The 27,369-nt window shown below is 45.9% G+C and overlaps 1 protein-coding gene across 1 annotated transcript in view; it reads left to right on the top strand.

Moving 5' to 3' along the window:
- Nucleotides 1-27,369, top strand: part of LOC123055968 (BTB/POZ and MATH domain-containing protein 2) — a 50,732-nt gene extending 23,363 nt beyond the window's left edge. Inside the window, exon 4 of the mRNA XM_044479758.1 lies at nucleotides 27,363-27,369. Coding sequence (XP_044335693.1) covers nucleotides 27,363-27,369 — 7 coding nt within the window. The remainder of the gene's footprint in view (nucleotides 1-27,362) is intronic.

The raw sequence follows: 27,369 nt of genomic DNA, 5'->3' as shown, positions 1-27,369 counted from the left end.
TGACCTATCAGATAGGCGAGACCGTGGTTGAAGAACGCAATTAGCCTGAAGTCTTTATAATTCGCAGATCTTGTGGGCACTTGGCAGATTACAACCTTGAGCAAATCAAACTTGGTATCATGTTGGCTACTGTAAGATTCCGAGTATTCTGGGCCGCGGTGCCAAAGCAGTGCAGTGTTAATCGAAGGAAGGGGAATCAATCGCCGGGTGTAGACCTCCACGAGCATCAAGTTGCCGCGACCGTCGACGAGTACCATCCAAGACATGTTCATGCCGACCCAGTACATTACCGTTAATGTAGTTGAGGCTGACGGGGATCGGATCGCAGTCAAGGGGGTTGATGCTCGCCACCCTACGATCGTTATGCTGCGTGACACGCCGTTTCTGAAGATCAGGCGGCATCAGCAAGCAAGGAGCTGGCTTAAAAAGCTCCGGCCTGAGGGCTTTGAGTAAACGGTACAGCCCCGACGAGCACGCGGTGAGCGGCATGGTACTGAGATTGTCCACACGTGAAACAATGAGCTTGATTACCTCTGTGGGGAGCGAATTCCAGCCACTCTTTAGGCGGACGCTGCTCAGTTCTGCCATTGTTAGCGGGGATGGAAGATTGGACGAGATTATGTGCGGACAAAGATGGAGAAGCGAATATGTGCTGCGGGAAGTGGACAGGTGATGGTGACTACAGCACGCCGCTTGACTTACGAGACACATACCAGCAGCGTAGGGTCATGTCGATGCCAGACAACTTGCTTGAGTGATCACAGTACTGGTACTCCCTACAGTGCTATGCCCTAACTTGCTTGAGTAGAGTACTAGAGTAGGACTCTGCTCTACTACTAGCACCGGAGGAGTAGTATATTCTAATCTAAAATAGTTACAAACTTCAATGCCCGAGCGTGGAACGACTACGAACCGTGCTCAAAGACCGTGTCTACGTGGTGTTTGGACATGGGCGACAACCTCAACGCCAACGGTGCTGCTCCCGTTGCACCGTATGTGTTTCTGTCCTTCCTGTTCGAAATCGTGGTAGAATTCATGTTTCTACTCTGTATCCTACTACTATGCTAGTCCACATGATTAGTTTCATCTCTGTTATAGCCGTCATGATTTATTTTGTGCTTATTCGGATTAAATCTCGTAGTAACTTGCTCATATATTCAACTGGCGCAACATCCCCTACAGCCACTCCCGTTTCATGGACGGCCTGGTCGATGCCTCCAAGGAGCCCTTCGTCCACTGCTATGAGTGCCCGATGCCGTTTTGTGGCTCGCCGGCGGACATGGTGCATCACCTCACGGATGCGTGCAGCGGTCAGTGCTGGCCCTTGGCGGAGAACATCAAGTACGAGACGTGCTACCCGTGCACCATGCCGGAGTCGCTGGAGGATCACCGCCGCCTACTAGTCTCGGAGGAGGACGACAGTGTCTTCCTCTTGATCGTGGGCAGGAGTAATCCCATGTGTAAAAACTAATGATATCTTGAGAATTTTATCGGAAAATAGTATGTCGACCATTTCATCGAAAAAATGATATGTCGAGAAAGATGATAGAGGTGAGGAGGAGTGGGGCGTGGTGGTGACTGGTGGTCGGACTGGGCGGAGGCATGGGGATGGACGGCGCCGGCAGCGGCCACCATGCCAGATTGTTCCAGAGACTTCCTTTTGTAATTGCTCAGCAATGAGGTTGTGGGAGATAAGGATGAACGAGGCAAGGCCTTATCTATAAATGTGGAGAGAGGAGCGGGTATCTTTTGTAAATTTGTCATAGTTTGCTTTCTGTCCGTCAGATATAGATCAGACAATCTATATTATAAGATGGCAGGCGCACCATCATCACCAACTTGGTTTTTTCTCTACTCCTACTCCTATAAAAGACTCAGTTGGTGATGATGGTGTGTCTACCATCCGCCATTTCTGACCATTAGATCTGCATCTAACGGCTGTGATGTAAGTTGTGGACTTTTGCAACAATTCCCACTTCTCTGCTCTAGTTTACACAAAACCCCTTAGTATCTTGAAACCAACCACATTCCTCCCTTACTTCATCAAAACAGCCCAAAGAATATATTTGGAGTGAAACATAAGATTTTTTTAGTGATATGTATATCAAAAGTAAAATGTTCTCTTTCAAATTTGTGAATATGTATTATTCTACTTTGGATCTGTTGCAACGGACGGGCTCATAGTTATAAAGGTTTATCTCTTGCATTCTCCGCAACCAACACCTAGTGTACTGGTCTGGGCCGGATGCTCGCAGCCTGATGACCTGAGTTCGAATTCTGTCCTAAACTTTATCTTTTTATATTTTTTTAATATATACTACTTCTTTTGCTACTGTACTAGCAGTGGAACCCACAGAGTACTTAGAATACAGGATTAAGGATGGCTTTATTTCTTTTTAACTTTCTGTACGAATCTGTAGCCAGCCTGCAAGTCATGTACACTGTACTGACAGTGGAACCCACAGAGTACTTAGAATACAAGATTAAGGATGCAATTAACTTTTTATAGAGGGAGAATCATACACGCAATTAACTCAAATGGATTGGACGTGACTCTATTATTCTCCAACTGCAACCGGAAAATTTCCTCCCGCGGGCCAGAGTAGGTTTCTCGGTTTGCATGCGGGTTTAACGGAGGGGTTTGATGGAGGCGAGGAGGCGTGTTCAGCCGGGCGTGCAGTGGACGGCGCAGTACTATTCGATTTGACAACTACAACTAGTATATTATAAAAAACAAAGAAGAGTAGTAGAGATAGAGATAAGAATAGAGACTAGGGAGGAGCACCATCTACTGCTTCGTGGGCTACTCCTGCGCTCCATTCGGCGGCCGCAACGTCCCCTACAGCCACTCCCTCCTGCGCTCCATTCGGCGGGCGCTGTTGAAATTTGGAGAGCGGACTCTCGCGACTGCTAGCAGCGACGACTTCACCGACGACGACTTCTTCCCCGACCTCGGCAACCTCTTCCTCAACGACATGGGTGACAACCTCAACGCCAATGGTGCTGCTCCCGTTGCACCGTATGTGTTTCTGTCCTTCCTGTTCGAAATCGTGGTAGAATTCATGTTTCTACTCTGTATCCTACTACTATGCTAGTCCACATGATTAGTTTCATCTCTGTTATAGCCGTCATGATTTATTTTGTGCTTATTCGGATTAAATCTCGTAGTAACTTGCTCATATATTCAACTGGCGCAACGTCCCCTACAGCCACACCCATTTCATGGACGGCCTGGTCGATGCCTCCAAGGAGCCCTTCGTCAACTGCTATGAGTGCCCGATGCCATTTTGTGGCTCGCCGGCGGACATGGTGCATCGCCTCACGGATGCGTGCAGCGGTCACTGCTGGCCCTTGGCGGAGAACATCAAGTACGAGACGTGCTACCCGTTCACCATGCCGGAGTCGCTGGAGGATCACCGCCGCCTGCTAGTCTCGGAGGAGGACAACAACGTCTTCCTCTTGATCGTGGGCATGGGCGAGGCCCGCTCAGGCCGTCGCCCCGTCTCAGTAATGTGTGTCAGGGGCGACGCCGCTGACGCTGACACTGACACGAGGCCGATGTACGGGTGCGTGGTCAGTGTTACTACCCCTCCGGGTCGCGTGGGCGGCGACACCGGCCTCATCGAACGGACTTGGACTCTGGGGAGCTGGGACTATCCCGCCAATGTGGACTTGGAGAACCCATGGCCTCCTTTACCCGCCGACGCGGTGCACGGGGACTCCAAGGAGGTTCACCTGGAAGTACGCATTATCAAGTTAAATGTTGATCATTAGTCTTCGCTCAATGTAATCCGTTGTCTAAGCATGTGGAGACTTCCATGCAGGATCTTGCTCTATTGGAGTATCGCGCATGAATAAAAGTGTATCCGTTTATGGTTTAGTCTAGAATCTTCCATGTATGAATTTTTACTACAGTACTGGTGAAAGACTTACGATGAACCATTTCTTACATCTCCTCTGCCCGCTTGCAAGTCATCCTGATTTAATCCCTCCGTCTAGGTGTATAAGGGCATGATTAATATTACTTAATAGTATAGCCAACTGTTGACTATAAGAAAGTGCCATGTCATTTGTAGCCAACATGTATAACAATCGATACTCAAAAACTAATTCTTAAAGATCATTTCTTGCAAAGCACAATAAGTGTTATTTCTTCACAAGTTTTGGATGCAGGTTGAACAGTTGAACGCTTTTGTTTGCAAAAGATACCTTTTTATCTATTTCACCCGGATGTTTGTGAGCTCTAGAGATGAAATAATATCCGAAGAAACCTATCGATACCCGTTACACATGAGATGACCCCCACATCCTTTGTCAAAATAAACAACTCCCCGATCAATGCATTTCACTCTTCGGTGCAACGCACGGGCACCTTACTACTATAGATTAGTACGACCAAAAATTGAACTAACATTATATATAGTACGATAAATGCTGATGCATGTCACCTAAAATTATATCATTCAAAACTATGTTCAAATACGAATCCAACGATATAGTTTTTGTTGACATGCACTAACATTTTGTCTGTTAAATCTTCAGTCAAATTCAATGGGGGACTAATAAACCACGACCGATGTAGTACAAGTGTAGAGGGCGGCACTGCACGGGAGTCTCACCTCTCACCCCGCTCGTGGCGCGGCAGTAAAGCCGTCATATCACAAAACCCAACCACTCCCAGTAATAAGTGGCCTGGTAAAATAAACGGACAAGCAACCATCACATCCCTCCGTCTTTTTTGCATTTCATCTCTCTGCATTTACTTTCTCCGGTTCATCTCGCACACTCGATCCCTAGCTACTACTCCTAGGGCTAGTTCTTTTGGCGGCTTCCCCAGCTTTTCCCACAAGACTAGTCACAATGGAGAGTAACAATAAGGCGCCTCACTCATTTATTTGGGCTTCTAAACTACTACTCCGTCCTGGTTTATTCCTCACCATTGTAATTTGTGCTAAATTTTGACCAAAGATTTAACTGGTTTATTCCTCACCATTGTAATCCCTCCATCTAGGTGTGTAAGTCATCTTACGAAAACCAAATAATCCCAAAACACTTAGGCGCGGTGCATTAACTTCTACCTCGTTTCTTGTTTCTTGACATATCAACCAATAAGAGATAAAGAGTGTGCATGCTTTTAATGACTTGGGATATCAAACATGACATGCAGTGGTTAGTTCATTGCATGCAATACTATTAATTAGCAAATAAACATTAACGTTTCTCGTTTTCTCCTCCTCCTTGGTCACGGTGCACAGCCTAAGATGACTTACTCACCTAGACGGAGGAGTAGTGCATGTGACATGCACTAACATTTCATTAGTTAAATTTATGACCAAAATTTGACACAGATTACAATGGGGACCAATAAACCAGGACAGAGGTAGTAGTTAGAGCATGGTTAATAGTATAGCCAGCTGCTGGCTATAAGCCAGTGCCATGTCATCTACAGCCCATCTTATAGCCAACATGTACAATAATAGATCAAAAGAGTGTACTACCTTTTTATTATGTGGCCCACTTCTCATTCTCACAAAGTGCCTAGGAGCACGTGCTAGAGCTGGCTCTTCACGAAGAGCCCGCTTACCTTCTCTCTCCTCTTCTCTTTCCTCCAACTAAGCAGAAATATACTAGTTTATTTCTTATAGCCCACTGACTCAGCTCTATTGTACTTGCTCTTATGGGATTACTAATCTAGAAGCCTAAAAGAACTGGCCCCTGGTACTCCTACTAGTAGTAGTACTCAAGTTGGAATTCCAATTGCACGGCACAACTTGTTAGGCAAAAAATTCGATACAGGGTGTAGGAAGTGGTTTGGGAATTTGCATGCCTTTCCAACCAGTGAGATACTCCGTACAAAGTACGACAGAGAAATAACCACAGAGAAGGAAGCTAAAAGTAAACAATCAAACGAGCATTTTTGCATTTGGTTTGCATTGAATCGTTTCACAAGGTTGACTAGTGCTGTTTTTCTACTTTTACAAAAACCGCATCGTAATGTTAAAACGTGCATTTGCACGTACATAAGTAATAGTAGTAGTCCCTCCGTCTAGGTGTATAAGTCTTCCCGCCTTCTTGGTCACGGTGCACAACCAAAGATGACTTATTGACCTGGACGAAGGGAGTAGCACAGTCTGCAAGCATATATCGAGAGAGACGTGTAGTGCGATAGTATATAGTAAAGTTTGTGCTATATGCACGTACTTGCAAAATGCGTACGAATACACAAGGTTTCCAAACTTTCCCTTTTACATACTTAATTAAGGACGCTAAAAATTCCTGAACGTTCGGGATTTATCATTTGCGTCCCAAAACTAATGAGATCGCCTTACGAAACAAAAATTATACTCCTCCTAAAAGCCATAGCACTCGCAGGAGCGCTTGCGGCGCGCCACGAGTGCCCTGGTGCGCGACCGTTTCCCAGCGCGCCGACACAACGCCTCTTCCTCAGCCTCGCAACTCGCGAGGTGCTGATTGGCGGCTTGCCGGCGGGCGAGCGCGATCTCACCGGTGTGGTGATCCGGTGCCAACAGGTACTCCTCCTCGCTGGAAGCGTGCACCCGGTCCACGTACCGCCAAGCGTAGATGAGGTGCTTGGGCCCGACTGCACTCAGGGCGTCGGCACGGGCGTCCTCCGCCACCCTCACGGCCCTCGCACGAGCCTTCTGCCAAAGAGCCAATTGCCTGACTCTCTCGGACGCGACATAGGCCTCCCAGGCAGCTTGTTCCGCGGTGCGCTTCTCTTCCTCGGCCTTCTTCTCCGCCTCTATTTTGGCACGCTCTGCTGGAGGCAAAGCCTCCCACAAGGCGACATCCATTTCTTTCCAAAGCTCCTCAAGGCTGGGGGGCTCGGCGGGCGGCGCGGCGTTCTCCTCGTAGCGGGGAGCCGACGCGTCCTCCGGCGCGCGTGCTGGCGAGATTGGGAACGCCGACGCGTCCACCTCGACGCGTCGCGGCGAGGAGCGGAACACCGACGCGTCCTCCTCGACTAGTGGCGGCGAGGAACGGAATGGCGACGCGTCGCGCCGCGGCGAGGAGCGGAACGCCGATGCGTCCTCCTCGACTAGTGGCGGCGAGGAACGGAACGGCGATGCGTCGCATAGCGGCGAGGAGTGGAAGACCGACGCGTCCTCCTCGACTAGTGGCGGCGAGGAACGGAACGACGATGCGTGACCGTCCGCGCGGTGCAGCGAGGGGCTCCTAGGGCTTCGGAGGGGCGATGCCATGGTGGTTGACGTGAGAGGGAGGGGGAGGAGATAGCGATGAACGTGAACGTGAGGGGGAGGAGATAGCGATGTCGTGGGAGGCGCAGTATTTATAGCGAGCAATGGCACACCTACGTAAGATATGGACTGAGCTGCACTGACTTAACTGCAGGTCCAGTTGCGTCACTGACACGTGGGCCAGACCCCTGTTGGGCCCATATGTCAGTGACCCAATGCACCTGCAGTTAAGTAATAGCTACGTGGGCATATTTGTTGGAGTAAATTACGGGGGAGCAAAGGGGTGGAAATATTGCTGGTCACAACGGATTGGACGAGCGTGGGGGGAGGAGAGTCATGCATGCAGATTTTTTCACACGGGGTGGAGTGGTGGGACCGCCGGAGGGAGAAGGAGAGTTTGGAAGGCATACTGTTTCCACACATGGAGAGGAAAAGATTTGGAGACGAACGGGCTTCCTGCAGGTATGGGGAACGGTGCATAATAAGTCATCTTGCATGCCGGGCTAGGTATAGTCTCAAGTCATTAAAAACATACACGCCCCACACATGTTCATATTTCAAGGTGCACTAAATTATTGCATGCGATGATTAAGGCTGGCCATAGGTGGTATCTTAGCTGGTATCATGCACACGGGAATAGCAAACATGTTGATGTGGCAAAGAATTAAAGAAGAGAGGGGGGTTAGAGTAACTAGTGTTCATGCATGCATTGGTAAACACATTTTTTTGTGAAGAATGATAGCACTAGTTGAGTACTTTTGCAGACTTCAAAAATTATTCCACCGCCTCTACTATCTTGCTAAGAGTAGGTGAAATTTTTGAATTGAGCCCTTTAAACTAGAAGGGAGGTAGTGGTACTCTAAGGCTGGTCATAGTGGGGAGTAAATTAGACTAGTAACATGCATATGTTACTAGTCTATGTTACTACCTTTATAGTGCATAGTATCATAGATTAGTATCATAGGTGGTCTCATTTATCGCCATGCATGACACATAGTAGCATCACATTTATTATGTTACGGTATCTACCTATGTTACTATAATCATCTCTCTCTTATACTCATTATAATCAGTATTGTAGATATTGATATTTTTAGTATAAATTTGGTCCTGGGATTTCATTGATGCCTGTCAAAGCGTGGAGGAAGCGGAGCTTAGGGCTTGCATTGCCGGTCTCTACATAGGTATTTCTCTTCATAATCCTGTAATTTTGGAGACTGATTGCGCTTTTGTGGTAGCGTCTCTTGCATCGGGGGACTATGACAGGTCTGCTATGCGTGACCTGAAGATGAAAGCGTTGAGCATCTCGAAGTTGATCAACAATCTTCAATTGTCAAAGATTAGCCGTTCGGCCAATAAGGTGGCACACTTAATCACTAACTATAGCTTTGACAATAGATTAGATGGCATTCTTGTAAATAACATTCCACCCTGTGTGGTGAATATTGTATCGAATGAGTGTACTGGTGTGGCTGGTTAATTAATAAAAGGTGGTGTTAAAAAAGTATAAATTTGGTCAAACACTTTGCAAACGATTGACAGGAGTAAAAAGGACCAGAGGGAGTATCATGCATGCGGAGTAGGCAAAAAAAATTGCTTGTCTAAAAAAAAGGCAAAAAAATGCTCATTTATAGCCGGTCGAAGTCTCAAAGGGCGCGACTGTGCGAGGGAGGCGAAGGTCGTGGGAGGCGCGACGTTTGACGGAATTAAGTGAAGTTACATCCACGCGCCGGCATGGCGTGCGAATAGGCATAAGCTATACCGTCAGGCCTACGATATGGGTCTAGTAGACATGACATCTAGTGGGTCCCGCATAGTTCTCGAGAACTCTTTGGGGGCTTGCAGCCGTTTATCCACCGGGCAAGCCAGCAACCCCACGCCGTTCGCACGCCCTACTCGTCCCCGTCTTCTACCTTACAACAGTTCGCTCCCAGTCGTCCCGTCCTTTCACATTAGTTCGCTCCCAATTTTTTTGCGGGGTACAACAGTTCAACTTCTCCTAACCCTCCTCCAAAATCCATGGCCTCCCAAATCTCCATGGTCGCCGCTGAGTACCAGGTTAGAGCCATCACCGGCGATCAGTTCATCGTCATCTACACACGTGGATCCGAGACGGTGAAAGCATGGCTTGCTCGCTTCCTACGCATGTTCAACAGTTCAACGGATGAGTGGGTCGCTGGGCTAGATGTTGAGTACACCACAGTCCTGGGACGAGAGAAGGAACTAAAGGACGAAGAGAGGAAGAAGCCCGCCGTGATCCAGGTTTGCGTACATAACGTTTGCTTGGTCTACCACATATGCCATGCCGACGTTGAGTGCCAGGATTTTAAGAACTTCCTCAAGGACAAAAGAGTGAAATTCGTTACTGTAGGCTTTAAGAACGACAGGAATGTCCTGCGTCGGATAGGTCTTGTTGTAGGCCAGCCCTTCGATCTCCAGAAGGCAAGCCTAGTGTCCTCCTCTCAACCTTCAATGCTGACCCTGGCAACAGCCATGATTGATCCTTCGTACGCTAAACTGAAGAAACCTCATCACGAGTTTCATCATGCATGGGAGTCGAAGACATTAGATGAAGATCACATCCTGTACGCAGCAATGGATGCCTACCTTTGTTTAAATATCTACAAGGGTTGGATGAAGAAGCAGAGCCCAGTTTTCGGTTCAAGCAAAGAAGCATCGGCGAAGAGGAAGAGGAAGAGGGACGAGGACGAAGTCGAGGACGTGGACTCGGACTCCGAGTAGGTGGCAGTGCCGTCGCTCATGCTGGTTCTACTGCAGTGTCAAGCGGACTAGTTGCTTAGTTTATTTTCAAGGGTGTGTTGTGCTGAGGCCCCAGCAGAACTATGTTTATGTTCTTTCTCGTTATTTGAACTCTTTAGTACGTACAGTAGTACTAGTACTATGTCTTACTACTGTTCTTCTTGCAGTTGGTACTACTGCTCGTATCTTCGTGTTCCTACTGTACTTAATACGTTCGTACTTGTAGTATAATTTGGGTCAGTCGATTTGTGAAAGAAGTTCGACGGAGCGAAGGAAGAAGACGGCAGAAGAGGTGGAAGAAGCCCTTCTAGCCATCCATGTTGCATCAAACGGCTCACATGAGTCGACTAACCCAAATTGCTCCTTTAGATTGCAGGATCCACATGGCATTCAAGGTCTCGAAGGTAGATTCCGCGTCCGCACCCGGTTTGCGGGCTCGACGCGCGCGCGACCGGCTTCCGCTGCGACAGCCACCATGCGTGGCTCCTCCGCGCGGGCGGAGGCGACAATGACACGCTAGTTCCTCCTCGCCGGCGTGCTGGAGCACGCGCTCGTCCTCCTCTTCGTACGCTGCGTGCATAGACGCGGCTCCTCCAGCTGCTTGCGTGCTTGGCAGCGCGGCGGCATCGCGAGGAGGGACTGCAGACGACGTGAGCGGGCGAGCCTTCGGCTTCATGGCACAGGGATGGCGGCGACACGGCGGTGATGGGCGAGAAATTGTTGGCCGGAGTAGGCGGGCACAGTCATGCGCAACGGCGGCGGCGGCATATTGATGAGTGCGCGTGTGGGAGCTTACTTTAGTTTTATATATAAGGTTGGTCAAACTTAAAAGAAAACCGTACTAGTACACATAAACATTAGACTTAGGCAGCGCTTTAATTAGTTAGTACCACAACCACGATACGGAATCCTGTGCAAGCGCGTGAACCGCGGCCGCGCGGTCGATCGAACGGTGCGTCACCGTGTCGCACTCGAAGGACATCCACCGAACCTTTTTGTGTGTGTGAAAACAATCCTCGAATATTACTCAACTTTTTTTCCTGTGGAAGTTCTTGACGCTGCAATATTTCCATATATTTGAATTTAGCTCCAGTTCGTGTTTATTTGGATTTGGACGTTTTAGGTGCGCCCTAGTTTTTTTTAATACTGATTTTGTGTGTGTGACTGAGAGAGAACGTGTGTATGTGTCCATATGTGTGTTGTGGCGGAAGGGCAATGTGGAGACGGTGTGCGTGTGATACAGACATAGAGAGGTGTGAATGTGCAAATGATCATGCATGAGAGAGATATAGACAGATGCCGATACATTGTGTATACATGAGAGAACGGTCTTCTAGTTTACTTTGTGTGTGTGTGTGTATGTGAGTTTGAGCATGTTGTGAAGTACTATAGACCTTGTATACATCTTGGGATTCGACAATGATTGTAACTATTGAATTGTATAGGCCATTACATTCGAAGTCAATAGCCTAATATATTTATTTCACAATTTCAACAAATGATTAGTTCACTACAAACTAAGAAAACAAATGTGTACTCCCTCCATTTTTATTTAAGTCCGCGTATTAGCATTGGTCAAAGTCAAGTTTTGTAAACTCTCAGAAAGCTTATAACAAAAAATATTAACATATACAATAACAAATAAATACCATTAGATTCATTATTGAATGTACTTTCACATCATACATATTTGTTATGGTGAATGTTTACATTTTTCTATAAACTTGGTCAAACTTTAGGAAGTTTGATTTTGGTCAAACCTAATATGCAGAGTTTACTACTACTACTCGCTAGTTTCTTAGCCGAATCACTCAACACGCCACACGGGGAGTCCAGTGTCACAAAATTTTGAGGTCGGCGGGAAAATCTCCCGCGACCCTGATTCGAGCAGTGGGAAGTTACCATGATAGCCTTCGGAACAGGCCTGCGGATGACGCTTGGTAGGGGGCTGTTTTCGTAACTTCAGGTTCACCCTACCTAGCCAACCCCAGCCCGGCACCCAGAGTAGTACACCTGAATACTCCCCATTTTCTATCCCCACCGCAAAATAGACTTCTCCACGGCACCGCAGCCTTCGTGCTCCTCCCCTTTACATCGGCGCACTCGTCCACCGCAGCGCATCTACCTCATCGATGACCTCGTACGTCGCACTGGAGCCGGTCCACCGTCGTCGTCGTACATGGAGCCTCTTCCCCGGCATCGTCTTCCACGGTCTCGGATCTGCTTCCCGAAAGCAGACGCCAAGCGCAGAAGTACCACCGTCGTGGACAATGAACTGACTCCCGTTGCCGACCATGACTCACAGAGGCCGCCGCGACCATTGTTCTCCACCTCGATTGGTAATGTGTGTATTGAATCACTTAGCAGTACATGTGCAGTTCCAATTTTGTTCATACCTACCCTTCAAATTTCCTGGGTGCTACTGTTCCCCTAAAAGTAATTGGCTATAGCCTCCATTGTCCAACAGAATATCACCTTGTAATTGTGTGTCGCTCCTGTATCGCGCTGTGCTTGGGTAGGTTTTTCATCTGCAACCAGTAGTGTGGCAAATGATGGAAAGGTTTTTAGAACTAGCAAGATGCCCATGCGTTGCACACATCAAGATGCATTTGTATGAGTAGTTTATCTTGTGGGAGAAAAGGATGAACGAGGGAAGGCCTTATTTGCAAATCTAGAGAGGGGTATGGGTATCTTTTTGCAAAATTCCCATTTGTTTCCTTCCTATCTATCAGATATAAATCGGACGACCTATATTGCAAGAAAAAAAGTATAGAGAAAAAAAAGTAGACAGTAAAGGAAGTAGACATAAATATTAAATATAAAATATAAAATAACTATAACAGTAGAGAAGAGAGTAGAGATAGCAGAGACGTCGGAAAAGGATCGCGCGCGTGCAGAAAAAAGCGGCCGGGCGTGCGCTAGTTTTGGCGCGTGGCGTCCGGCGCGCTTTATAAAATCCAACGCCCTCCCATCGCTCTGTGCCTTGCCACCGCTCTCTCCCCGCTCTGTGCCTCGCCACTGCTCTCTCCCCGCTCTTTTTCGCCTCGCCGCCGCCGCGCCACCATGCCACTGAGTCACCGGGAAATTTGGGGATACCGCGGCGTCCGCGCTCCCCTCCGGCCGCTTCTCCGCCGAGATCCGGTTCCGCGGGATGCGCCTCAGCCTCGGCAATTTCGACACCACCAACGAGGCCGCCCGCGCATACGACGGGGCAGTGTGGCGCCTCCGGTGGCCTCATAGAACATTGAACTTCCCCAACGTGCCGACGCGGGAGCGGGCGCAGGAGCTCGCGCCTTTGCCGCGGCTTAGCACCGACGAGGATCGTCGCGACAACCGGAGGCGGGAGCACCGTCTCGGCATCGCCGAGATGGACAAGGAAGCCATGGCGCTGTGGCGCCAACACTTCCCGCAGGACATCATCAAAGAGCGCGAGTTCTACGCGCAAAGGAGGGCGGAGAGGGATAAGAGGAGGGCGGAGCGAGCCGCCTATCGCGAGGACAAGCGTAGGCGAAAAGCGGACGCTCAATTCAACATGAGGCTAGGAGCAGCGTCGCCTTGGAAATCCGACGACGATCGGTATCTTCACGCCTACAGTCAGACGTCGGAGGAGGACATCACCGAGGAGGAGTCGGACGACGAGGAGTAGTTGAATTATCTTTTTTTTATCTATCTATGCTGAGAACTATCCTCTACTCTCTAGTATCTACTTCTCGATCTCAGCACTGTAAACGCTTTTTAAAGCGCCGCGCGTTGCGATTCTGTTGGAGATGCTCTAACATGGCCGACGAGTGCTTTAATGTTGCCCACAAGATGCGCGAGTATTACTAGTAGTATATTTTTCTTTCCATGTTGAGATTTTAAAACCACGAGTGCGAACATGCAGAGGAGCAATGAAGACCAAACACGGGATATTCGGGACATCTTCAAGGAGCGTGGCAAGTTAAAGAGGAGCTGCACCGAACCTGTAAAACGAGCTTTGGTAAGTAACATCCTTTCAATTACTTTCGTGTAGCCTCGTGTTCTTCGATGTGTATATGTTGTAGTTTCTGTTTCCCTGAAGCGTGGTGTTCTTCGATGTGTAATAAGAAGAGTCTTAATCGTCCTAATGCTTTTGGTTTTAGCTTGATGTAGGAAGTGGGTGTTCTCACCTTGTAGTCTGTTTTTATTTTATTTTTCCTTTTGAATTCACTTCTCCGAGTTCTGTTTATCTGGCTTCTACTAAATGGATCTAGGTTCCTTTGAGTATTGATCTAAAAAAGAAGTAACTTCATGTCAGGATGCAGTTCCTGCGAGGAGGGAAGTATGGTCAACCTCGAGATCATGTTTCCCTAATGATGTTGGATTAGACACAAGGTGCAAATTCCCAGATGATGCTGGATTACACACAAGCCAGGTGGAGTCGTCAGCTGTTCGTGTCCTCGTGGCATTAGTAAAGGCTGAAAGAAAGCGTGCAGCAGCCCTTGAGAATGTAGCTGAGTTCCTGAAGAAGCGAAAAGAGCAATCAGATGCTCTCTTCACCCAAGCCAAAGAAGAGATGGAAGAAGCCAGAAATAAGCTAGCAGAGGCAGAGCAGGCTAGGCGTCTCCTGCTATCTAAAACTGTTGTCAATACAAAATTTCCTTCATAATAGCTAGGTTCAAATGTTTATCCAGTCAGCATGCCTGTTGTGATGTCCGTGCATCTACTGATGTGGCACAAAATGTTTTTTTCCGGGTCATGTAATAACAGCAATTACTTTCCAAACAATAACAGACGAAGCATTGGACATGGTATAGTTCACGCGCAAGCCCGACATTCCAAGTTCAACTTCCACATCAAACTCATGTTCACAGATATCTGCACATTCATACATAATGTCCACAACCATGATTCACTTCAAAGCCAAAAAAATGTGAGGAGAGTTATAAATAAAGAAAATCCTCTACTAGTTCCTGCTACCAGTGTGAGCACAACAAGTCAAGACCATGCGTAAATTAATTATATTTTAGTCATTTTTGTGTTCTAAAATGCCTGCCGGCTCACGGAAGGACGTGTTGCCGGCACACGCGCGGATTCAATGAAGGCAGGCGGGGCAGTCTTAAGCTGGTTGCACGCGGCGAGGAGGCGTGCTCAGCCGGGCCTGCAGCGAGTGCGGCCCTCTTGGCCGACGCGCCGGTTCAATGCCTGCGCTATGAGAGGTCGCGTCCGTGTCAGAGCAATCACTCCCTCCAGTCCTTTTTTGTTTGGGTATAACAAAATCTCGTTTTCCATTCACATTTTACAAGTAAAATTCGTCGACAAACTTTGACCCAAAGTACGATGCGGACTAGTAAACCAGAATGGAGGTAGTAGTTTTTTTAATCAAAGAAGGGTTTCCCCTTCCGATTTTCATTACTGAAAACCAGCATCTAAATCTAAACCATAGTATTTGCCTAGAACTACCAGGTTCAACATCTCGCAACATAAACCCATACAACCTCCATGGCAAAAAAAACCATACAACCATACGCCAAGGAGGTACGTAGTACTATGAATTCCATTTTCGCTCCATACCAATCGTTCTAAAAACTACTTACTACTTATAACGCGCCATTGAAAATCGGAACTCTTAACCCCGCCAAAAAATTGATATTTTAAACGTGGCTACTCGATCTGTGGCAACTGGCGAGCCACCGCGCTCCAAGTCGTTCACCTGTGGTCCCGACCATCAACTCCTACGGATCAAATTATCACGCGAGCTGACTATTCCTACAAAGGTGCTCCACCACGTACCCGGTACCCGCGAATGTATCGTGCACCTAGGGTTTTAGGGTTTATTTGTTAACGTCGCCTTTACGTAACACTCATGTGTGCGAGACATCGAGAGGCCGACTGCGTGCGTGCGCCTCTTCTCTTCGTATATGTACTCCACCGTTTGTCTGGTGTCCAAAAAATTATAATAACTACTAGCAATGTGCCAATGCGTTGCCACACGATCAAAGTAGATTAATACATATTCACCGATTTGATAGAAAAAATTCTATTTTTGAAATACGTATATCACTAAAAATATGTTATGTTTCACTCAAAATATATTCCTTTGGCTGTTTTGATGAGATAAGGGAGGAATGTTGTTGGTTCCGAGATTCGAGAAGTTGTATATGTCTAATTTCTACTCTTACTAGCAAGATGCCCGTGCGTTGCACGGAACATCAATATCTTGTGGGAGAAAAGGATGAACGAGGGAAGGCCTTATCTGCAAATGTGGTGAAGAGTGCGGGTAAATTGCCATATTTTCCTTCCTATCCGTCAGATATAAATCGGACGACCTACATTGCAGGATGGCAGGCCCACCATCATCACCAACTCTATTTTTTATCCCTACTCTTATGAAAAGCATTGTCGGTGATGATCGTGTGCCTGCCATCCTGCAATATAGGCCGTCCGATCTATATCTGATGGATAGGAAGGAAACTATGGCAATTTTGCAAAAAGATACCCACACCCCTCTCCACATTTGCAAATAAGGCCTTGCCTCGTTCATCGTTTTCCCCCACAAGATAAACTACTCATACAAATGCATCTTGATGTTCCGTGCAACGCATGGGCATGTTGCTAGTTGTTGCAAAAAGCCCATGTGTGTGTGAGAGAGAAGGAGAGTGGAGGAGGACGGAGTGCATGTGTGACAAAGACACAAGGAGTGTGTGTGCGATAGGTATGAGCTTAAAATGAGGCGATAGTGTGTGTGTGCACGATCGAGAGGGCGTGTCTCAAGAAGGGAAGAAAAATCTACATAGATACAAGGAGTGGGAGAGATACATGTATGCGATGGTGGAAGCATGAGTGTGCGGGTGTATAAACCTATCTAGAGGCTAGCTAGTCGATAACTGTTTGTGAGAGAAATACGAGTCGGGGTGCGAAAGCGAGAGTTTTGTGTGTGTGAGAGAGAGACGGTAGTCGGGAAGGGGAGTGGAAGCAGGAGTTGTGTGTGCGTGTCTGTGAGAGAGAGAGAGGAGACGGTAGTCGGGGTTGTCTGATCGGTAAACAAATGAATAATGTCAGTCTGGGATGGAGACGAAGAGGAGACCACAACAAATGTTGTGTCTACAGGAGAGAGAGAGAGTAATTTTAGTGGTATGAGTCATATGTAGAGACATATAGGGTGTGTGAGAGAATCCCATAGAGAGAAAGACAAAGTGAAAGACGAGTGGAGACTGTGTGTGTGGCGGTGAAAAAGAAAGCTTAGGTACCGAGTGATACCAGAGAACAGTAGAGACGTGAGAGATAATGAAAACCGTGTAATGTATAATGATAGGGAGAGTGTGACACTTCTCAAGGGAGACGTCGAGAGACCATGTTTGCAAGGATATGAGAAACATGAAGTGAGCGTGCGGGTGAGCTGGAGAAAAGAGAGTGATAGCTACCTGAAGGAGCATGCATGCGAGAAAGATGGGCGTGAAAGGAGTGAACAAAAAAGGGATTCAAATATTTGAATTCGAGATGATGATACATGTAATCCATACTCGAACCAAAATTGATCTATCAAACATGCATACTCATATGAATTCACGCACATCTATGTTATTTAATATGTAGATATTACTGATCCATACATTTTAGTAGAACATAATTTGGTTAAAAAATTTCGAATTCAACCTTAAGATTTCGAGATCGTTGTATTTGTAAATCATATTATACATATAGAGGAGCAGAATTCTTTGTTGTGCTTTTGAAAGTATATATAAAAAATGATGTATATAGAATGTAATTCCAATTGAAAATGGATCCCGCCCGAAAAAAATAGAATACAAACGGGATTCAAATTGAGTTGGCACGGTAAACGTGCACTCTGCAAAATTTGAACGAAGCGTGGAAAGTCGCAGTAACCGCTCGAAACCAAAATCTGCGAGATGGAAATCACTACTGCCTATCCTTGCCACGCAAAGCCTATCTGCTGGATTTCTATAGGTTTTGATAGGGGTAGGTTTGTAATTTCACCCAAATGTGACGTAACCGCCTCTCACCCGGATTCATACACGGTGGGCGCCAAAACACAGTGTGTCCTCGGCCGAAATCGACTCCCTCCCCGATTCATATTCATACACGGTGGGCGCCAAAAACAAACTCTCGTCGGCAAATATTCGGTGTATGCGAGATTACCGTCCTATCCCCAACCGACTAATGTTGCTGTGATGTAGTAGAAATTTGAAACGGGGGCTAAGTTTGTAAGTTTCCTCGCATTTGAGACAAGCGCGCCCTGAATACATGGTTCCCCCTTCCTCTCTACCTCCCTTTTCCCCATTCGCACTGGGCGCCAAAACACCCTCTCCACCCCACCCTCCTCCGTCTGCCGCCGTCCGCCACCCCATCCACCGCCGTCCTCCTCCACCATGCCGGAGCTGATACCCCGACGCTGCCGTCCATTACAAGAGATCGACCTCTCTCATCCACGGCTTCGGACCGGGATCCTTGCATCCCGTCCTCTCGCTTCATCCCCGCCGTCGTCCACCTTGCCGGCGCCGCTCCTACGACCGCCTCGTCCACCGCGCCCCGCCGCCACCGTCTACCCTCCTAGATCTGCTTCCACACTGCCGACAGCCATCGCTACCGCAGCACCGTCAAATTCTCAGCAGATGCGTACACGGCGCCGCACCATAGGCGGTACTCTTTCGTATCTGCTCAACTTATTTATCGCAGCAAGAAAATAGATCGCCACTTCTTTACTCTGATTTCTTGTCTTTGTTGCGAAGTCGCCTTTGTCCGGTTTGCACCTTCAGATCCGCCATGGCACGCTCAACACTATACTCCCAATGCTTATGGTTTTCCCCTTTTATATTCCACACTAGTTAAATCACAGTAGACTAAATTTCAAAATTGGGTCAGTCGATTTTTCAGAGCTTGCCGGAGTTCGCCGGTGCGATCGAAGGGGCTCGGGTGGTTGTGGGGCCTCGCCGAACGAAGAAAACTCAACGCGGGTGGGGGTTGGGGCAGGGGTGGCGGAGGAACACAGGCGATGGGGGCCGGTGGTCCGGCCGGCGGCCCGTGCGGTGTTCTGTATGGGAAGAATCAGAGACGAGGAAGAAGAAGGGTTAGGAGACGTAGGATCTTCGTCCAACCGCCTGAAATGGTCGCGAGACAGCTGGGAGTTGCATTCTTAATGCGCTCTGGTTCATCATGTGTGGGCACTGCGCAACCAACATTTTATTATCCAAAATCTGCTTGCTCTTCTTTACCATGTTCCTCTTCCGTTCTTCTTTAATATGTACTCTCTCCGTTCCCAAATACAAGTCTTTGTATAGATTCCACCATGGACTACATATGGAGCAAAATGAGCGAATCTACACTCTAAAATGTATCTAGATACATCTGTATGTGATCCATAGTGGAAATCTCTACCAAGACTTATATTTTGGAACAGAGGGAGTATGATAGTAGTACAGTATGTTCCTTGTACTGAAGATGAGCAGGCACATTTGTAGTGTAGAGGTCTATACGGTCGGTTGTGATGGACGCTTTGAGCCTCTTTGATTCGTAGGATCTTGTAAGCATAGGAATAGGATTTGTAGTGGCCTGCCCACTTGAATCCTATAAGAATAGCAAGGAAATGCGGGGAGCTATGTCGCCTTTTAGAGTTACACTGATATTAACAGTACCGCACCTTCACTTGAAGAGAGCTGGTATCCGAAGCCTTTCTAGCCGTACCGGCAATACTAGCACATATATTCCAGCTAGTTCCACTTTGCTGATTTTACTCTGATGCTTAAGGTTTTCCCGTTATATCTACACTATGATCTGTGTAGCTGCTTTGTGTCGCACTAGCAGCAGTCCACTCTTGAAGCTAAACACTACAATGACTTACATAATTGGCACCAAGGCATTGAGTGCCATTCTGGATGCAATGAAACTCATACGCTCCCCACCTGTTGATTCTTGTTCAAAATATGATCCTAATGACTATTCTAACCTCGAGGAGTCAAAGGCAGATGGCCTGTCCTGTTCACCCATCAAGGTGCCTGTTCTAATTTGGCAATGTTTTATTGATTGCGGGTATCTAGCATATGTTGTCTTGCATTTCTTCTACTTTGTTGCACCGCCATCTGCTTAGTTTACTCATCATATATGTCGAGATGCCATGCCCATCCATTATCAATACATATTCCATCTGTCATCATACCATGTTTTTCCACTCAAATGCTGTTCCTGTGCATCAGACATCAAAAAGGAAGAGGGTGATTGCCGAACCTGAAGGAGCACCAGCAAAGTCCTTGAAAAACATGGTGGTGCCGGAGAAATCAGACAGCACCCCACTTATATTGGCTGTACAACCAGTGACACAAAATGTAGGACCGACTCCAGCAGATTGTACCCATACTTCACTGGCCACACCACTAGCCCACCACACAGGACCTGCACTCCAGCAAAAGGTATACCTATTTCATTTGCCATAGCACCAGCTGTACCACAGAAAAATCCCACTCCAGAAAAAAGTACAGCAAGTCCACCGGCCGAAGACCTATCCCAACTGCAGAGACGGCCAATTCCTGCAGATTGGAACCCCATTCCATTTATTCCCGGTTTAAAAGACAATGCTTTCAATGTTGTTAGGGACTACGTGCATATATTCCCATCATGGGAAGATTATTGTGAAGACAAACACCATTTTCACATCTTCCTGTCCAACTTACGTGTAAGTGCTATTATTCATGGTTATTATTTTCCTATTTTCTGTTGATTGAACACATCAATAATTTACATTACATTGTTGTAACTAGGCGAGGGTCAATCTGGATAGTCATGACGAGCAAAGCTTGCTTGTGCTTTTCAAGGAAGCATTGCAGCAATATCGGTGTTACCTGAGGAAATCACACTTTGATGGCAAGTCTATAAACGAATTTCCGGTGAAGTCTCATGTGCTAAATTTAGAAGACATTGAATGGAAAAACATTGTTAGGCACTGGTCTCGTTCCCAGGATGAGGTACTATCTATGAAATCACATGACAATTTGAACTTCTACTTTTCCGCATGTACCTTACGGATCTTTTTTGCAGGAAATCTGCTCGAAGAAGAATTCCGGTTTGACAAGAACAACAGGATATCGCAAATATGCTGCCCGCTGCTTTGCTCTTGTTAGTACCTGTTGTCCTGTATCACTGTACTTGCATACATACCTGGTTCATTATGTGACAGCAGTATGCATGATAGCTTGCTTATCAATTGTTCGCTCCAAATTATCTGATCTGTATGAATGGTTACATTAGTGTAGAATATATCCAATGCCAATGTTTTTTAGCTCTGCATTGTTCTTGTAAGTACATGCTGTCCTTTATCAGTGTACTTATAATGACAGGTAGTTGTTCATGTACCATCACTCTGCAGCTTATTTTCCTTTGCCCTCCATTTTCTACACATCAGATCTATATTTACTCTTACCATAAGGTTGGTACTGAAGAAGTTTAGCTGTGCATTGCTCTTGGCTGTACCTTTTGCCTGTATCGCTGTACTTACATTTATAGCTACTTGGTTATGTAGCATCACTCTTCATCTTATCTTAAATATTCTCCATTTTTTCGTATATTATCACATCTATATTTACTCTTAACAAAATATAGAATAAAGGCAATGCTTTTGAAGAAGATTCTGTGGTAAACTTTTTGAATTGCCCCCCTATCAGCATGGACAAGGCCTTTATAGAGCCTGTCTTCACCAATAATGTAAGTTTCTCCATCTCAAGCCTTCAAACTTTGTTGTATATATTTGGTTAGGCATGACTGCAACAGCTGTTTATTTTTGGTGTTTGCATCAAATTGCTTGTTTAAAGTTTATTATGTAGTTCATAAACAAAAGTTTGTCCTTTCTCAATTTAAGTTTTCAGTTATACAACCAAGTTCCTTCTTCATACCATGTAAATTAAACTATACAGAGCAAGTGATCTTCTTTTGCACTGCATGTATGCTTCTGTTCTTCATCCGTAATCCAATGGTGTGGTGAACCTACCCACTACATCACAATGTCATATTCTGCAATGTCTTAACTATGAACAATGTCATATCATTCTACTATTATTTAAACCGTCTCTTTATTTGCCAATCTGAAATGGTATAAATTGACAGCACACTAACCATTGATACTTATGAGTTCTTGATCTGTAATCCAGTGGTGTCGTGAAGCTGCCAACTCCTTCACAATGTCATTTCCCGCCATGTCTTGACCTGAACAATACCATATTGTGTTAATGCAATTTTAAACTGTGTCACTTTATTCGTCAGTAAGAAATGTGATGAATTGTCAGCACTGATACTTTTATGTGCAAAACCTGTCATCTGTCTACTTGTTTATCTTTCAGAGTGAGGAAGATATAAGTGTTAAACGGGCCCTTAACAGGCCAAAACTAATATCAGGCCGAATTACTAAGTGGGCCTTTAGCAAGTGGGCCCAAAAGCATAGTGTCCAGTTGACGGGCCGAATCTGATATGGGCCATAATTGAGCCCAAAGCCTCTTAAAGGGCCGGACCTGATCTGGGCCGTAATTTGGCCCAGAACGTGGTAGGCTTTTAACGGGCCGGATCTCATATGGGCCACTATTAGGCCCGGAGCGTGGCAGGCCATTAATGGACCGGATCAAATATGGGCTGGCATTTGGCCCAAAACATGGTAGCCAGTTAATGGGCCGGCCTACTAGGGTCCTCAAAATCTTGTGGGCCTACAGCTGGGCCGACCCATTAATGTCGGCAAAATCTCGTGGGCCTTTAGCTGGGCCGGCCCATTATGATCCGGAAGAATCTTGTGGGCCTTTACCTGGGCCGGCCCATTATGGCACACAAAAATCTTGTGGGCCTTTACCTGGGCCGGCCCATTATGGCCCGCAAAATCTTGTGGGCCTTTAGCTGGGCCAGCCCATTATGGTCCGCAAAATCTCATGGGCCTTTAGCTGGGCCGGCCCATTATGGTCCGCAAAATCTTGTGGGCCTTCAGTTGGGCCGGCCCATTTAAACTTGATGGGCTGGTCCACGTATCAACATATCATAGGCGCGTCTCGCCCATTGGATGAGTGACACCTGTGCCTACGCGGACCTGACACGTGTCTCCTCCAGCCAATGATGATTTTACACGTGGAAAATCCCCATTGGTCGGGGCTGTTAACGGGTTATCGGATCCCAAACCCGACCCGATAGCTTAACGGCGTTCCGTTACGGTGGATGCCACGTGTCGGTCACCCTTGACGAAAGCACTTCTGTGACGCGCGATTTATCGTCATGGAAGCGGACACTTCCGTGATGATAATTTTGGTAATGTCATGGAACACTTCTACGACAGCACAGGTATGACTATCTTGATTCTGTCATAAATTTGTCATGGATGTACATGCATGACAAAAAACGCGACCTACTGTGACAAACACGTATCATCATGGAAGTGTATTTTTTTGTAGTGATGGCAAGTTGCCCCATGCTGTAGTTGCATAAGAGTCTCGGGCAAAAATTACCCATCAAGAGGAAGCCATGGTTCAGGGACAAGATTTTAATTTCTTTATAAATCACCTCTTGCATGAGGTTGGTAGAGCATTGCACTCTTCTTTTATAATTAACAGATGCTAATTTTTACGCTGGTCTTATTGTTAACATTACTCTTAGCTTTAACTACCATAGCCCCGTGCAAATGCGTGGACAACATAATAGTAATATTTTTGGGGGAGCAAGTGTTTTCCATATTTTTTTCATGATGACACATGATCAATTTATTAAATATTTAATATGGTGGTAATTGCACTGGCTTTTTTTAGCTATGCATCACACACCTCATGTTGATCTAGCTTTCAACAACATAGAACACCAATGCTTTTCTTTCAACTAACTAGAAAGAGAAGGGGGCTCTTACGCGACTAGGTCGAGGAAACCTCCACATAAGTTCAATTGAAGATTTACAGCAATTTCTTCAAGACTTTGAGGCACCTGCGACAAGTTGCTCTAAGAGGAAGGAGTTGACTTACTTTCAATTCCTAATACAACAAGAGCGGATTTTTTTTGCACATAAAGAAATAAAGAATTCATTGCAGATCTATTACGAAAGTTGAAAAAACACAATGGCCTCTACGACAGAAGAGGTTCTTCCCCGTTTCTGCCCGGATGATTCCATCACAAAGCCGCTCCCAAATTAGCCTGGTTCCAAGATGTAGAATCCATGTTGAATCACCACTTAGTGGGATTATTAGGACTTGGGTCTCTTTCTTGGATGGGGCACCAAATTCATGTATCTTTACCAATTAACCAATTTCTTGACGCTGGGGTGGATCCTAATCTGGTTTGCAAACCTATCTTTGCCCTCCGCGGTCTTAGGCTTCGGTGGCATTTATCACGCGCTTCTGGGAGACAATGAACTAAAAAAAGTGTCCTTTCTCGATACATAACATTGTAGGCAAGTAGGGTGTAAGTGATTATGCTAGAAGGGTCAAGTGGAGATGATAGTGTTTCATCTCTTCCTATGCTTTTTTCCATACTTTTCTTGCAGTACTTCAGTAAAGCTACCCCATTTTAATAACATAGGGATTCGAGATATCAGCATTTTCACAGGTCCTTATCGAGCTACAGTAGAATCATATTCGAGTATAGCATCATTCAGTTGGAGTTCTGAAATAATCTGGATCCCCTTTGCTATTTTAGCAATCTCTGCTGCTCAGTTTCATCCCTTTCTGAGGTAGAAAACCCATCCATATATGTACGAGTGAGAGATGTCTTCCTTCCCGGAGAACCGTCTTCTCTCCCTCCTTAGGAGATCTAGGTAGAGGAGGTAAAAAAATAGATACCGTCTATTCTATTAACTAGTCATCAAAAAGCAACCTATATCGAGGTCAAGTGATAGGTTGAAGTGGACTATTAGATCCCCGGTTTACCATTAGAACGAAAGCTTAGCCGCCGACGTCGATGTGTTAAGAACATAGGATATATTCGGTGAAAGTCAGTAAGAAGTAGAGTGAATTCTGAAACTCCAGCATTTTGGCCCGGATAGAATGGGTCCTCAAGCTTAGAATCATTTGGCCTAACCTTTAAGAATAGTCAACATCTTTGCATCTGGGTCGTACTAAAGGCAGGTAGACCGAACACACGGCACCTGTCCCAATGACTGGTACACTGACGGTGGCTTATTGGTTCCTTCCTCCCTTCCATCCTCAAGTCTTACTTTCCCAACCAATTAAGTTCATCTACTTTCAATTGATTACTCCAGAGAAGAATCATTCTGAGCGAGTACATAAGTATTCCACATAAGAAATCCATTCTAGAAAAAAATACAATTAGAATGGCTCTTAATAGAAAAACTTGGGGTTTGGAATTTAGAATCAAATAAAAAACAAACTTAATGGAGTAAGTTATTCTGATCTTGCTACTGTAAAAAAATATGCGAGGCCTTCAGCATTGTCAATTTATCCAGAACTTCTCTCATTTCCTCAGTGAAACAAGAATCTTTTTTGTTCAAACAAAAGCGCTTAGTTTAGCCTTTGTTTCCTCTGTGCTGCATGTTCTTTAAAGATTCATCCAATCGAATCCCAACTCCCTTTCTTTTGGATTTCCATTCTATTTAGATATGGTGTATGTAGATGTAATTCTTATATAAAGAAAACTTTCTCGTTTCACTTTGTCTCACTTTTTCTAGAGATCTTGGGGTGGGCTTACTACTTATATGCTTTCAGCAGTTACCCTCTCCGCACTTGGCTACCCAGCATTTACCGTAGTCCCGATAACACCAATGGGCATATTAGATTAATATTATTGAATTTAAGTAAGAATAAGTCATACAAGAAGAAGTCGGGGACTGGAATGAAACTTCTCAGAAATGATAGCAGATTTGGTACCATAGCTGAGGCGAATGCTCGTTGACATGATCCAAAATTTAATGAACGTTGCAAGATATATTTATTTAGAACAATAGGCTTAGACTTGTGCTCTCTGGATCACCCCTATGATGAAACAAATCCCCTATTATGTCCCCCAGATTTGCACATTCTTCATCCCGTTTTGCCAGCGAGATGATACGTCCATTTTGCATCATATTTTCCTACTGTTAATTATGATGTTTTTATCAATAATAATGCTTTTTGGAGTAATTCTAATGCCTTTTCTCTGATAATATGCAAGGTACACACAAAGTGGAAGAATTCTGGCAGCTGGAAATCTGGACCTAAAAAAGCTACGTCAGCCTACCTATTCCGCAGAACTCCAAACAAGCTGAAACTTCACGGAGAATTTTGATGGAATATTTGAAGAATATTGGAGCAAACTACCAGAGGGGCCCACCAGGTGGACACAACCCACCTGGGCGCGCCAGGCAGCCCAGGCGCGCCCTGGTGGGTTGTGCTCACCAGGCCCACCTCCGGTGCCCATCTTCTGGTATATAGGTCATTTAGACCTAGAAAAAAACAAGGAGAGGACTTTCGGGAGGGAGCACCGCCGTCTCGAAGCGGAACTTGGGCAGGAGCACTTTTGCCCTCCGGCGAAGCGATTCCGCCGGGGGAACTTCCCTCCCGGAGGGGGAAATCATCGTCATCATCATCACCAACAACTCTCTCATCTTGGGGAGGGCAATCTCCGTCAACATCTTCAACAACACCAACTCATCTCAAACCCTAGTTTATCTCTTGTGTTCAATCTTGTTACCGGAACTATGGATTGGTGCTTGTGGGTGACTAGTAGTGTTAATTACATCTTGTAGTTGATTATTATATGGTTTATTTGGTGGAAGATTATATGTTCAGATCGAATATGCTATTTAATACCCATGTGATCTTGAGCATGATTATCATTTGTGAGTAGTTACTTTTGTTCTTGAGGTCACGGAAGAAATCATGTTGCAAGTAATCATGTCAACTTGATATGTGTTTGATATTTTGATAGTATGTATGTTGTGATTCCCTTTGTGGTGTCATGTGAACGTCGACTACATGACACTTCACCATATTTGGGCCTAGGGGAATGCATTATGGAGTAGTTATTAGATGATAGGTTGTGAGAGTGACAGAAGCTTAAACCCTAGTTTATGCGCTATTCCGTAAGGGACCGATTGGATCCAAAAGTTTAATGCTATGGTTAGAATTTATTCTTAATATTTTTCTCGTAGTTGCGGATGCTTGCGAGAGGGTTAATCATAAGTAGGAGGTTTGTTCAAGTAAGAACAACACCTAAGCACCGGTCCACCCACATCAAATTATCAAAGTAGCGAACACAAATTGAATCAACATGGTGAAAGTGACTAGATGAAATTCCCGTGTACCCTCAAGAACGCTTTGCTTATTATAAGAGACCGTTTTGGCCTGTCCTTTGCCTCAAAAGGATTGGGCTACCTTGCTGCACCTTTATTACTACTATCATTACTTGCTCGTTATAAATTATCTTGCTATCAAATTCCTGTGTTACTTACAATTTCTGCGCTTGCAGACATTAG

The sequence above is a fragment of the Triticum aestivum genome, chromosome 2D (assembly GCF_018294505.1).
Source record: "Triticum aestivum cultivar Chinese Spring chromosome 2D, IWGSC CS RefSeq v2.1, whole genome shotgun sequence".
In the NCBI taxonomy this organism is placed as follows: Eukaryota; Viridiplantae; Streptophyta; class Magnoliopsida; order Poales; family Poaceae; genus Triticum; species Triticum aestivum.
The sequence above is the reverse complement of the archived record's forward strand: the minus strand, read 5'-3'. Positions and strand labels throughout refer to the sequence as shown.